Source organism: Oryzias latipes, chromosome 20, assembly GCF_002234675.1.
Source record: "Oryzias latipes chromosome 20, ASM223467v1".
NCBI classification, from domain to species: domain Eukaryota; kingdom Metazoa; phylum Chordata; class Actinopteri; order Beloniformes; family Adrianichthyidae; genus Oryzias; species Oryzias latipes.
Window position 1 is genome coordinate 8,031,973 of NC_019878.2, and position 12,448 is coordinate 8,044,420.

Sequence of the window (12,448 nt, forward strand, 5' to 3'; positions counted from 1 at the left end):
CTATCAACTCCAGACAATGAAGATTCATTTTCTGCATTTTCTTTGTAATAAAAAAAACAAAAGAAAAATGTATGGACACTGTTCTCAATTCAAGCGTTTGCATAGAAAGTTGTGTTTTCAGCCTTTTATCTTGACTGCTCTTTAAGCTGGACCTTTTGAAGGCAGATAACTTAAACTTTTATTAAAATCATTCCTAATATTTGGTTTTTGTCTTGATATCAATCTGTTTTTTTGTAGTTTTACTACATGAATGCTAAAGATCTTACCTTTTAAACTGCTGGAAATTCCATTTGCCCATTGAATGTATCTTAAAGAAATACCTTAAGTCTAAAATGTTTGTGTGAAAAGTAAAATGTTTTTTAGTGACCAAATGTATTCTCTGTTTTTTTCTCCAGATTTCTGAAGAACTGGCAAGAAAATCTGAGAATGTAGACATGAAAGAGCTTCAGAAAATACTGACAAAACCTCACATGAAGGTGAGTTTCTTCTCTTTTTTAAATATCCTTTACTATGGTTTATCATTTATATATTTTCCTTGTCTCTTGGCTGCGGCCCCCTGACCTTGTTAACCAGACAGATTTTCGTTTTTTTGTGAATAGCTGTGAGCTTCCATCAGCAGCTCCAGGTGTCTGAGCCAGAGTTGGCTTGCTCAGCGTTGGAATAGAGTTGGACCGACTTCTTCTTCTCCGTTGTCATGCTTTCTTAGCCTGTGCCAGAAACAACAGCTCGCTATAAAGTTCCTTCCAACCATAACACCAAAGTGCACTTACATACAAATATTCAGTTCCTCTAAGCATCAGTTAGGATATGTGTATAGAGTTGGGGATCTAAAGTTGAAAAAGTGAGGATGATTCACTTTGTGACTTCTGCCCCTGTACTTCATTGATCTGTTAGGAGCCATAAAAGCTTTTTTGAAGCCCCAAAGTTAACAGGCAGGTATGGTGGAAAAGAAACTTCATCCGCAGTCGGTGCAAACAGTGAACACACTCAAAACTGACTCTGCCATTATTCAGAAGACAAATACAGAGCATCGATCACGACTTTGCTCCCTCCTACTATAAAAATGACAGAGGGACGCTGACGTCTACTTCCATTCCTCATGTACAGATGATGGTGGCTGCTCTTGCCACAAACAACACTTCTGTCATAACAGCAGTATTTATTTTTTTTAATAAACGGGGGAAAAAAATTGGCTTGGAAAAGCTCGGTTCATTGCTTAAGCATTAGTAAAAGCCATCGATCACTGAGCTCTGCAGCTGTAAACGATGAGGTGAGGAGAGCTTTATGCATCAGACTGAACTAAGGACCAGGTTAAAACACAATACCAAACCAAAAAACTAAGAACATTTATACTTTTTTTATGCCTTTTTATTTTCAGATGAATTTACTTCACGACACATCTCATAAACTTTCTTTTTAAATGTTTCATTTCTGAGACAATCTGGGAATAACGTGTAGCTACTTTCTTATATTTTTTTCCAGCTAACATCTTCACAATAAAATATGCAGTAGTATTGCACTAAAACACGACTTTAAGATAAAAACTGCTCTTAAAATGGTAAGAAAAGTGGCATCATGTGCATTTGACAGGATGATGGGTCTTTTAAAAGTCTAGATTCGGCAAACATGATCATAAACAAGAACAGCTTGATGTTTTTAATTTAGTGCAAAATATATATATAACTTGCCTTGTGTTGGACACAAACTGATGTCCTGCATCAACAAATGCAGAACATTTTTTAGATAGAGAGCAGCTTTCATTTACCTTGTGGTTGACCACTACTGGAAACATCCAGTGGCATCAGGGATGGGAACAAGGATGGAGAAAGCTTTACCAAACATAGTGAGCTGCTTATTTTACACATCTTTTTTTAAATTTCTTTGTAAATGTTAAATAAAAAAATATCACTTTGACATCCAATGATGAGAGATGATTTTATTTATTTTCCAACTTGCATATTACAGCTTTACAACAAAACTAAGACTATGTCAATATTCATTCATTCATCTTCTTATCCGCTCTGTCTCTTTCGGGGTCATTGGGCTGCTGGAGCCTATCCCGGCCACTCATGGGCGAAGGCAGGAGACACCCTCGACAGTTCGCCAGTTTGTCGCAGGGCCACAAGTCACAAACCCATGCACACTCAGATTCACACCTAGAGGACAATTTAGAGTAACCAATTAACCTATGGAGCATGTTTTTGGACAGTGGGAGGAAGCCGGAGTCCCCGGAGAAAACCCACGCACGCACGGGCAGAACATGCAAACTCCACCATTGGGGATGTGTGTCAGATCCCCCCCAGCCAAGGATTTGAACTGAGGGCAAGAGCGCTAAACGATGCACCACTGTGCACACCACCCTAAAAAAAGCATATGAAAAAAGGCAAAGAATGTTTCAATGAAGGTTTGACTATTTCAGGCAGTGTTGTCTTAGAGATGAGACGTTTCACTGCTCATCCAAGGGGCTTCATAAGGCAGAGCAGTGCTGGGTTCAAGCCCAACGTATAAAGACTAAAGGATCGAAAACAGAAAAAAATATAATGTAGAAACTTGGAAACATAAAGAATGTTGGAAAAAAAACAATGATCTTACTCTCTTATCTGCTAAACGTACGTACCTTTTAGTACAGGATAAAGGGTGGCCTAATTGCTCCACTCCACACGTTGATCGACATTTCTCCTTTGTTTCCTCTTGTTGGGTAGTGAACCTTGGCAGACTACTTAACAGTCAGGGCCATTCGATTTGATATAAAACAGGAGCAAAGGGAGGATAACACGCTCCTACCCCTGAATGGCATCTGCATGTGATAGTAACTGTATCACTCTTAATTATGGTGGAAATGGTGCACTCTTGGGATGAGGAAACGCATCATTCTCGTTGAAACCCTTATGTTTTCCTCTCCTCTTTGCCTCAAACTTCACCTTTTATGATTGGCACGTGCAAAAACAACTTTTGCTGGTATTAGCCCCCCTCAGCAAGATTAATATTGACAGTGATGAAAGAGGCAATTATGATGACCTGTTTCCTTTGGGTCTGTGTGAATGCATGCTACAGGGTGAAGTGTGCTCAGGTTCAAGGCTCAAAGAAGGCTGGTGTGACATTGCAATGCCTGCTGACCTACAGCGGCTCCACACGGGCAAAGAAACTGCACAGCGTGGTCTCCAAAGCCCAAAGAAAGTGTTTACGTCGCACCAACCCAGCTCTACCTGCTGAAAGCTGAGATAGGACTTTGATAGAGCTGGGGGCTTTAATGAGAGGCCTTAACCAGGAATGTACAGGCAAGGTTTATTTATTTAAGTTCAGTGATCTGTTTGTGTAGCATACCTATTATTCCTAATGAACATAAACTCACGAACCCAGAAAGACGGACAGGCCTGGAAAACAAGGGTGCTTTGGTTTCCCTTCGTTTTCCTTTCAGTCTGTCTTTTTTGTCTTTTCAGCTGCAGAGTCTTTATGAGAGTAAAAGTTCGATTGGACAACTAAGACTAAAACCAGTGAGCTCAGTCAGAAGGTTTCTAATTATTTAGAAATCTGTGAGGAAGGAGGTGGGTGAGATGTGTGTGTACCTGTGTGGTACTCCATGTCAGTGGTCAGCAGCCAGGGCATCTGCCATATGCAGTCTATTAGCAAACAGCTGCTGTTGCAACTTCCAAGAAAGTTTTTACAAGGAATTAGCCGTGTCTCGGTTACAGGTTGTTAGGCACGACCGTGGGGGAGGCGGTATGTATGGCGGACGTGAGCTGGGCCCTGTTGAAGGAAGTGTCATCTATGAAAGTGCACCCACAGGTCAGGATGTTGGGTCTGTTGGACTGAGTTCAAAGAAACCTATGTTGGTGGAGCAAACAAGCAAATAGTTCCTTATCTGAATCTGCTTTGTAGTAGTTGTTCCTTTCATAGATAACTTTTAACAAAAAGTGACTTTGTTGGCTCTAGAAATCACCATAAATCATTGATTGAATGTTTTTAATGAGGTAAATAGATTTTGCAATGATGCAAAACAAGGTTGGACGGTAAAAATGTACTTATTGGGACAAAAACCCTTTTTTTTTGCCTGAACACATCTTTTGATGAGGTTCTCGCTGCTTCAGGTGATTAACAACACATTTGAAATCAAGTTAAACACAGAAGCAGTGTGGGAAAGTGTAGCTTTGCTGCTTCTGTTGACTAGATGGTCAATTTTATCCAATGATTGTACATCACTGCTGTCTATGAGGTGATTATAAGCCAGTGAGGAGGCCTCTAAAGAGCAGAAGTGATGCAGTTGGCTGCTCTGAAGCATACAGATGTGTTTGCATAAAACCAAACAAGATATTAGCATTCATCTTTAGAAAGAACAATTGTGTTGGACGTCAAGAGTTCACCGCCTGAGAGAGAATATTCATGATAGATGGACAGGTGGTGTGTGCCGTCATCCATTGCCTTGGTAATATGGTAGTCCCTTTTTTATTGCGTGAGTTCTGTTCTAAAAGTGATCCACAATAGGTGAAATCTGTGAAGTAGGATTACAGATGTTTTTAAAGATGTAAAACTCCTCACTGCACACTTGATACACTTTTCTCCGACATACATGAACATTTGCAAACTTTTCTCTCTTGTTTAAACTCTCCAAGTTCAAACAAAATAAGTTTTATAGAATGAAAACAAAACGAAGAACTGCTTGTGATCAAAGATTTATGGAGATTTGGTAGAGCTGCACATTTCTGTAAAGGAGACATGGCACAAAATTGACAAGGTCTCCAGCCAATCAAGAAGCAGAATAGGGGGCCCTGTTTAACATAAAAAAGCTGTATGTTAAATTGCACTAAATAAAATTAGTGAAAAAGTCTGACCAAGCGCGGTTAACCTCAATATAGCGAAGGAGAACTGTAGTATAAGTTAAAGCTGGTTCTCCAACTCGTCCTTGCCTTGATGGAACATCTCTGTTTTTCTTAAAACATGAAGTTGTCCAAGAGAACCCAGGCATGCACAGGGAGAAGATGCAAACTCCATACAGAAAAGTCAGTGTTGGGAGTCAAACCAGGGCCTTCTTGCTGTGAAGTGACAGTGCTGACCATTACTCCATCACTCCCAGTTGAGTTGTCTTAAATAATCTGCCCCTTATATTGTGCTGTGTAACCCCTGGGCTATCTTATGGGGTCCAGATGACCCCACCCATTTACGAGTTTTCCCTACCATGTCAAAGGTGGATAAAGGTGGAAAGATTTCATGTAATCCATGGACACCAGTGAAGATCACAAATCATTGAAGAAAAAAGGTTCAGCGCACTGTCTAGTGGGGTCTAGATGACCCAACTCCCATCGTTAACGTGCCTAGGATAGCACAATTAAGTTGATCTCAAACCCAAGAAAAAAATAGTTGGGAAATGAAAATCTAAAAAATATGTTTATGTAAGGAATTCTCTTTTTGATTGAGACCTCATTTTGACAGGTTTTCTGTAAATGTTGTGGAAGTTCTTAAATTGGCTTTATTTAATTAATTAAATCAATAATTGCCTTTGTTTTAAAAACATTTTAAAGAGGGGAGCAAAATTTCTCCAAGCTTAGCACATATTCTATCACTTCTACAGATTGTTACTAATGGATTTTTGCACCCTGACTATAATTCTGATTTAGTTTGTACTAAATAAATAAAGACATGGTGTACTATGACGCATCATGTTCATTTGTAGGCAGCACATGACCTAATTTCTTAACCTGTTAAAGATCCAATCATGTTTATTTTGCCGATGCATAAAACTGCTGAATTGAAAGAAGGTGTCCTTTCTTTTTCCTGACTTCAGTCCTGCTTCTTGGGCTCCAGGCTGACACGGCTGACCCTCCCTACTGTGAGGCTGATAGGCGCCTGACAGAGTCTCGTGTTGTTTCAACCTAGATCTGATAATATGATTGACAGTCAAGTAACATAAAGAAAACCGCAAAAGCCACATGCGTCCGACCTGAGACGAGAAAAGAATTCTCCCCTTTCTACACATTGGCTGTCACCACAGTGTGGTTTTCACCAGAGGATGTTATTGGAATACATACATCTGATACAAAACAAATCTAAAATTGGTTATCACATACCCCCTTTTTGTCAGAAAAAACAAGGAAAAGGAGGATAAAGAAAACAAGAGTTTGTCCTCTACAAATATACACCATCCATATTTCATTTAGCCTTGTCTACAATGTCAGTTATTTAAACAAATTCATGTGTGGCAGATAGAAGAATTAAAGAAATTTGGAAACTTCAGTTACACCCACTCCATCCATTCTTTTTTATGGAGCTGCTAGATCATTCATCACTTAAACTGCGTACAGACTTGGAATCCATCTTCATACAGTTTGCTTTTTATTATTTTCGTCTGCATTTTGAGGAACATGCAGCAAAGGGCAAACATTGCTAGAAGCAAAGAGCCGCTAGGAGCCAGGAGCGGTTATTTAGCTGTGTTCTGAGAAAAGAACTAACTGCTGTTGGAAATATTTCTGCAAAAATATTGTTGACTGATGGGTTCTGAAAGGAATTGTGACAGGTGGATCAAGATTTATAAGAATATTTCTTGGGGGGAGAGAAACGATGGAATTTATTCTTTTGAGAACTTGAATATTTTTAGATGAACTCTTCATCTGTTTCAGTTGGAGCTGGTTTTAGGCTATGTATTGATTTTGTTAGTAGAGGACAGCAGACAAAAAGTATTTGTTGTAAATCTAATATATCAAATTGTTGTATACAGTCTGTAAACAGAATATTTGTTGCACAGACTGCATCTACGCGAGTCTCTGCAGATCCAGGACTCTTAAGATCTTGTGTCTCCTCTCATCTGCTCCCTGTTAACAACATCTTGAATGCTGTACTACAGCATGCTCCCCTGTCATAAAACACACAGCTCCTCTTCATCCCTCCTTCTTGCTCCTTCTCTCCCTCTCTGTTTTTGTCTGGCACACGCAGTGGAAGATGCTTTTCTCACTTCTGCATCCCCCTTCTCCTCTACGGAAAAAGCGGCACGCGTCCAGTTTCAAATTGGTCAGGACACAGTCGTTAAACAGTTTGAAAAATGAATGTTTCAATGGCATCATTCTTGTCTGCATCCCGTCCTTTTTTCTTTTTTTTTTTATGTCTGCTTGTGAACGTGTGAAATATCTGAGGCAGCTGAGAACTTCATCACTTTGAGCTTGCTGTTGAACAGCGTAAAGCATCACCGCTATAGCATTCTCAACCTCGCGCTAGAGGGTACAGGCTTGGGAAGCGGGTGGTACAATGTACATTCCCACCCTTCCTCTACCGTCCACGGAGAGCTCTGGTTACCTTTAATCAGGAAGATGTATGGAGGGTTAGCATAGGCCTAATGACAATTAACGCAAGTAGCTCCAATTTTTGGCTTTGGGTTCTCTGAAATCCATCACCCTGCACTTGAGGGAGGCACCCCAATTCATTGTCATCCTCTCTGCAGTTTCTCCGTCTTGCTCGTAGAAACAGAAATATTAACCCCCACCTTTGTTTCACTTTATTTCATCACTCAGACCAAATCAAAAGTAGATTTTCTTTAAATCTATTATGTATTTTCCCCTATAACAGATGCCTGTTTTCTTTGCGTCTTCTAGTGCCTTCTGTCCGTCCACGACACTGTTGCCCTGAAATGCTACGACCCTGAACTACCTCCACTTCCTGAAGACTACGATGATGAGGAAGACTCTGTGAAAATCATAAGACTCGTCAAAAACAAAGAGCCTCTCGTGAGTCATGTTTTTTATTGTGTACACGTTTTCTTTTGCACAGTCCAGATGTTTTACAAATGTTTTGGGTTACGACTGGTCACTGGAACTTGGTAATCTGCCATCCTCACCATCTGAACACTCTAGAACAAGTAATAGCAGGGAAAGCGTAGCCAAATATACTGTTTTTTTCTTAGTTTGTGATGGTTATTATTACCATTTGTTTGTAAGAGCGTAGCAGAACTGTACACAGTTTTTTTTAAATTAGGAAATCATAGCAATAATAGTCTGAGATAATAGATTTGTGTTATTGCATTCCTTATTGTCAGTATTCCATAAAAACACTTATAAGCAGTTGTCTCCTAGATAAGGCTGCAGAGCTTTATCTACAGCAATCGGCAGTCAAATCGTGGGAAAATTGTGTATTTGTTGTTTATTGTTTGAAGTTGAAGGAATTTATCACACACTTAGTGTGTGATCATTGTATTTTGCTGATGACAGTCTATTGTTTTTGCTTTTGTTTTGCTCAATTTCTTTTAAAAAAAAATCTACAACCTCCTGTATCAAAGCTGTGCCCCAACCACAAGGCATGCCCATACATGTTTTCTAGGTATTAACTTGTGGGACTCCTGCCCACAACCTTGAAGTTGTAAGCACACAAAAACCAACCACAATTGCTCCCTTTCTCTACCAGGAGTATTTCAGTCTGCCGAGGCTTGGCGCCTGCAAACATCTACCCTGTCTTGCTCACTTGTTGCTTTCTCAAAGCAACATGTTTCTCGCGTCCACTTCCCAGACGTCGACAGCCAGTCCTGGCCTCCGGCCTCAACGTTACTTTTACATGCTGGCTGGCGTTCTCATTGTCACTCCACCCTGTGGCAACCTAGGAGTCTACGTCTTCTGATGGTTCCCATTCCAAGCATTTCCTGACGCTTTTCAGCTAAAGGAGACATTTGGAACTGGGCCTCCATAACCGCTGGTTTTGGTTGCATCACATACCCATTTTTCCTTTTGTGATTTACGTCCAATTTAGTTTTAATTGTAATGCCAAGATTGTGCTTGGTGACCTCAGTGTCCTCCAGCAAAATATACACAGAGCAGCACACATCCTCATTGGCTGGTCAAACATGTCCTTCTGTCCTCACAGTCCTTTGTTGTGTTCTGAGGCCCTGCCTACCTTTGATCTTTGACGGACACATCCTGGCCCTGGCCGCCTCTATTTTGACTTTGCGGTTTTTCACTCTAACCACCATTTTGGCTCCAGGCCGTTGCACTCTTCTCACCACACCCCAGTGGAAGGGGAACACACCTAAGCCATTTTTGGGTTCCTGCCTCTTGCATGTTCTCTGTAGCTTCTGAATGAATTAATGTGGCTTAGAGGAATTTTCTGTTCCTCCACCTCACGGCACACATTGGTGCTGATGTTTACTCCTCGAGCCTGATGGCAGATCCCATTTCATCAACCCAAAATGAGATTTACACCAGCCACAGTCAGCTTAATCGGCTGTCTGGATTTATTCTTGAGGAAGCTGACGCTGTTATTTCAAAGTATTTTAGCCGCTTAAAACATCTGAATTACCCATTATCGGTTTGTTACAGCATCCACTGTTGCACCATATTGGTAGTGCTGTTAAAGTAGAACGCACTTTTGTGGATCGCCAGGGGCTCCGTTGCAACCACAAATTAGATTAAAGCTTCTCACAGTTTCAGTTCAGAAAACTTCACATTTGTTAAGCTACATTGAATTCCCCCATGAACCCTGTAAAGTCCACAAAAAATGTCTGCAATGTCCTTTTTTATGCAAAATAATATGCAAAAATATTGACATGAGCATTCAGGAAAAAAGCACCTTATTTAACCACTTTATCTGATCCACACTTTTTTATTGCGGTGTAACTCTATTATAAAGAATTAATTATGAATACATTTAACATCCTTTCAATACAAGTAGTGATTAAAAAAATGAATAACAATAGACAAGTCATTCTCACCATAAAAATGTGAAAATAAACACTTTTTTGTCGTCCTAAAGTGATTTTGAGTATTAATGGAAGCAGCCAGTTTGAAATGAGCAGGAAAAGTCCTTCTATTGCCCCTAGTGGAATGATGATGAACTACCAGGCAAAAAAACGTGGACCAAGTTGGATCTAATGAATTTCTAAGGAAGTTTGGATCGTGCTAATGACATAGGGGTCTCAGAAAAGTGTGTATCATACATGAACCAAATGTTTATATGGGGTTAATGTACATCCAATTTTGCATTTCACATCTCAAAAACAGTTTGAACATTGGTATAAGATTATTAGGTACAAAATCAAAACCTTAACTAAAAGTTAATAAAAGAAAGTCACCAAGTATATTTAAAAATAGATATTCTTCAACATAAAAAGATGTTATGAATCTCTCATTTATTTAAAATTCCATAAATCTTGAGGAAAGTCTTTCTGAGAGGCCATCAGATTAACTCTCATCTGTGATCTCTAAATCTTTGCTCTTTAGTTCTTATCATAACCACTTTGGCAAAAGAATAAATCTGAAATCCTGTCTGATACTTCAGCAGTGCGTTAAAAGTACTATCTAGGCTTGGAATTTTACTACACTAATGGTAAGAATCATCCCAGCCTCTTGTAAAGGAAAGGTTTCAAAAGCTTTTAGTACGGACTTTAACCAGGAATCAATTTTATTCAAGTGTATTATGCATACATTTTTGTTGGATAAATATCATTTAATGTGAGAGAAAATCTCAAAAAAACACATCCAGATAGTTTTTAAGAAATGTTTTCAATAAATAAGGGTTTGATTATAGAACTTGTTAGTACTAAAACACAAAACTGTATCACAGTACTGATTTTCTTTTGAGATATTCTTGTAGTAAATTGCATTTTATTACTGTTCGTTGTTTTAGACTTTGAAGCACAACACACTACATGCAGGTATTCTGATCTATAACAGGAAACCGTTTCATTATAGCCTTCCACTTGAATTAGATAGAAACACATTTCATCCGTCAAGTTCAGAGCAAATGCCACTAAATGTGTCATTCCAAAGTACTCCACAGCGAACGAGAGAACAGGCAGGAGCTTTCCCCTGTGTGTCTGCTGCTTCCCATCTTCTCCTGTAGTAATAGGCTGATGTCTGAGTGTGGCGTGGAAAACAGCAGGCCTGGACTGGGATGTTTTTCACTTTTTTATGTAGTTTTACAAACTGACATGTTAAAGAAAACCAGGAGTCCTGAAGGAAATGAGAGTTTAGAAATGCCACGATAAAATTATCCCCCCCCCCTTCCTTTTTTCCCGATTCACAACAATTTGAAATAAGAAACAAAATTCCTTATAATCCTATTCCATTGAATTGGACTGTACCAAAAAAAAGGTATGGGTCCAAAATGCATTAAAAACATTTTTTATGTGTGTAATTGTTTATTTTATGATTCATTGTCATTCTGAACACCTTAAAAGGTAATCCATCTTTCTTTTGGGATTTTATCAATCTTTTAGATTGGTAGCAGATTATTTTAAGGTCCTAAATTAATCTGGCGACATGTGCATTTGCCAAAGTCCTTTGCATATTTTTCTGTTTTACATCCTCAACTTTCCAACATCTTGTTTTTGTGCTAAGCCTGTTTCTTTTTTGCCATTTCTCATTGTCTTTCCCCATTAGTTAGAGGTTAGGGGTGGGACATGTGAAAGAAGTGGGGGGTTGTGTAGGTACAGGGAGGGGGGCCCTATTTTTTATTGTTATTTATTTATTTTTGTGCTTGTTTATTTTAATTTTCATGCTTGTTTTTATATTATTTATTTTGTTTTGTTTTAATGTAAAGCACTTTGTGTTATATTTTTATATGAAAAGTGCTTTTTAAATAAAGTTTGATTGATTGATTGATTGATTAATCTTGGTGGTTGAGGAGCAGATGATAAAATACAGTTTAAAAAGCTTGTAGTTGTTACGTATGACCTACAATCAGCAAGCCTCCCTAAACATCAATAATAAAATTGAGCTGATAAAAGTTTTATTATAGAAATTTGTCTAAAAGTGCTGTTAGTTGTCTTACATTATTACATTTACTCCTTTTTATCCAAATTGTATTGTAAATGTCTTGTAAAGAAGGCCTTCTTTATTTTGGAGCAGTCTGCATCATTTCTAAAGAATTTTGAAAAATCCAAAACCTATTGCAACTTGAGCTGAGAGAAAAGCAAGTCGCCCACAGACTAGTGCACTGCAGCTGCTCAGAGTGACCATCGCTATGAAGTGAGAACATCGGTGGAGGACATGCCTGCTGTGGCCGACTCTGTTCCTCTCATTTGGATACTCTGGAAGCCCCGGTGACGTAAATGTAAATAGCAGACATGGGGATCCTTGTTGCGTGTGCCCCGCTGTGCGCGCTGTCGTTTCGTACATCACTCGGCCGCTCTTTCAATGCTGCTGAGTCGGTGTGGGATCAGCATTCACTCATTTCTCCCACTCAGTTCATCTTTCGTGATCTTCCTGCTAGCACGGCATCCTTCCCTCCCTTCTCCTCCCACTCTTTAATTCACTCTTTTCATATGGTTTTGCTATAAGCCCTTCTTGCTTTGGCCTTCATTTGCAATTTTGAATGATGTGGGAGCAAAAGGCCATGGCAGGGTTTGCTGTCTCTTAATAATCAGCTCTTTTGGTTGTGTTTGTATTTACACCTTTAGTCCACATGTATAGATTGTGGTTCCGTTAGGTTTTGATCCCTGGTTTCCTAGGTTTTAGGTTACAAAATTGCTTCTAGTGTT

General features: G+C 39.3%; 1 protein-coding gene across 4 annotated transcripts in view; it reads left to right on the forward strand.

Annotated features, from left to right (window-relative positions):
• Positions 1-12,448, forward strand: part of mpp7 (membrane palmitoylated protein 7) — a 157,164-nt gene that overhangs the window by 80,717 nt on the left and 63,999 nt on the right. For all 4 annotated transcript variants that reach the window (XM_023949912.1, XM_023949914.1, XM_023949915.1 and 1 more), the window contains exons 5-6: positions 396-476; positions 7,578-7,709. In XM_023949912.1, the coding sequence (XP_023805680.1) occupies positions 396-476; positions 7,578-7,709 (213 nt within the window). The remainder of the gene's footprint in view (positions 1-395; positions 477-7,577; positions 7,710-12,448) is intronic.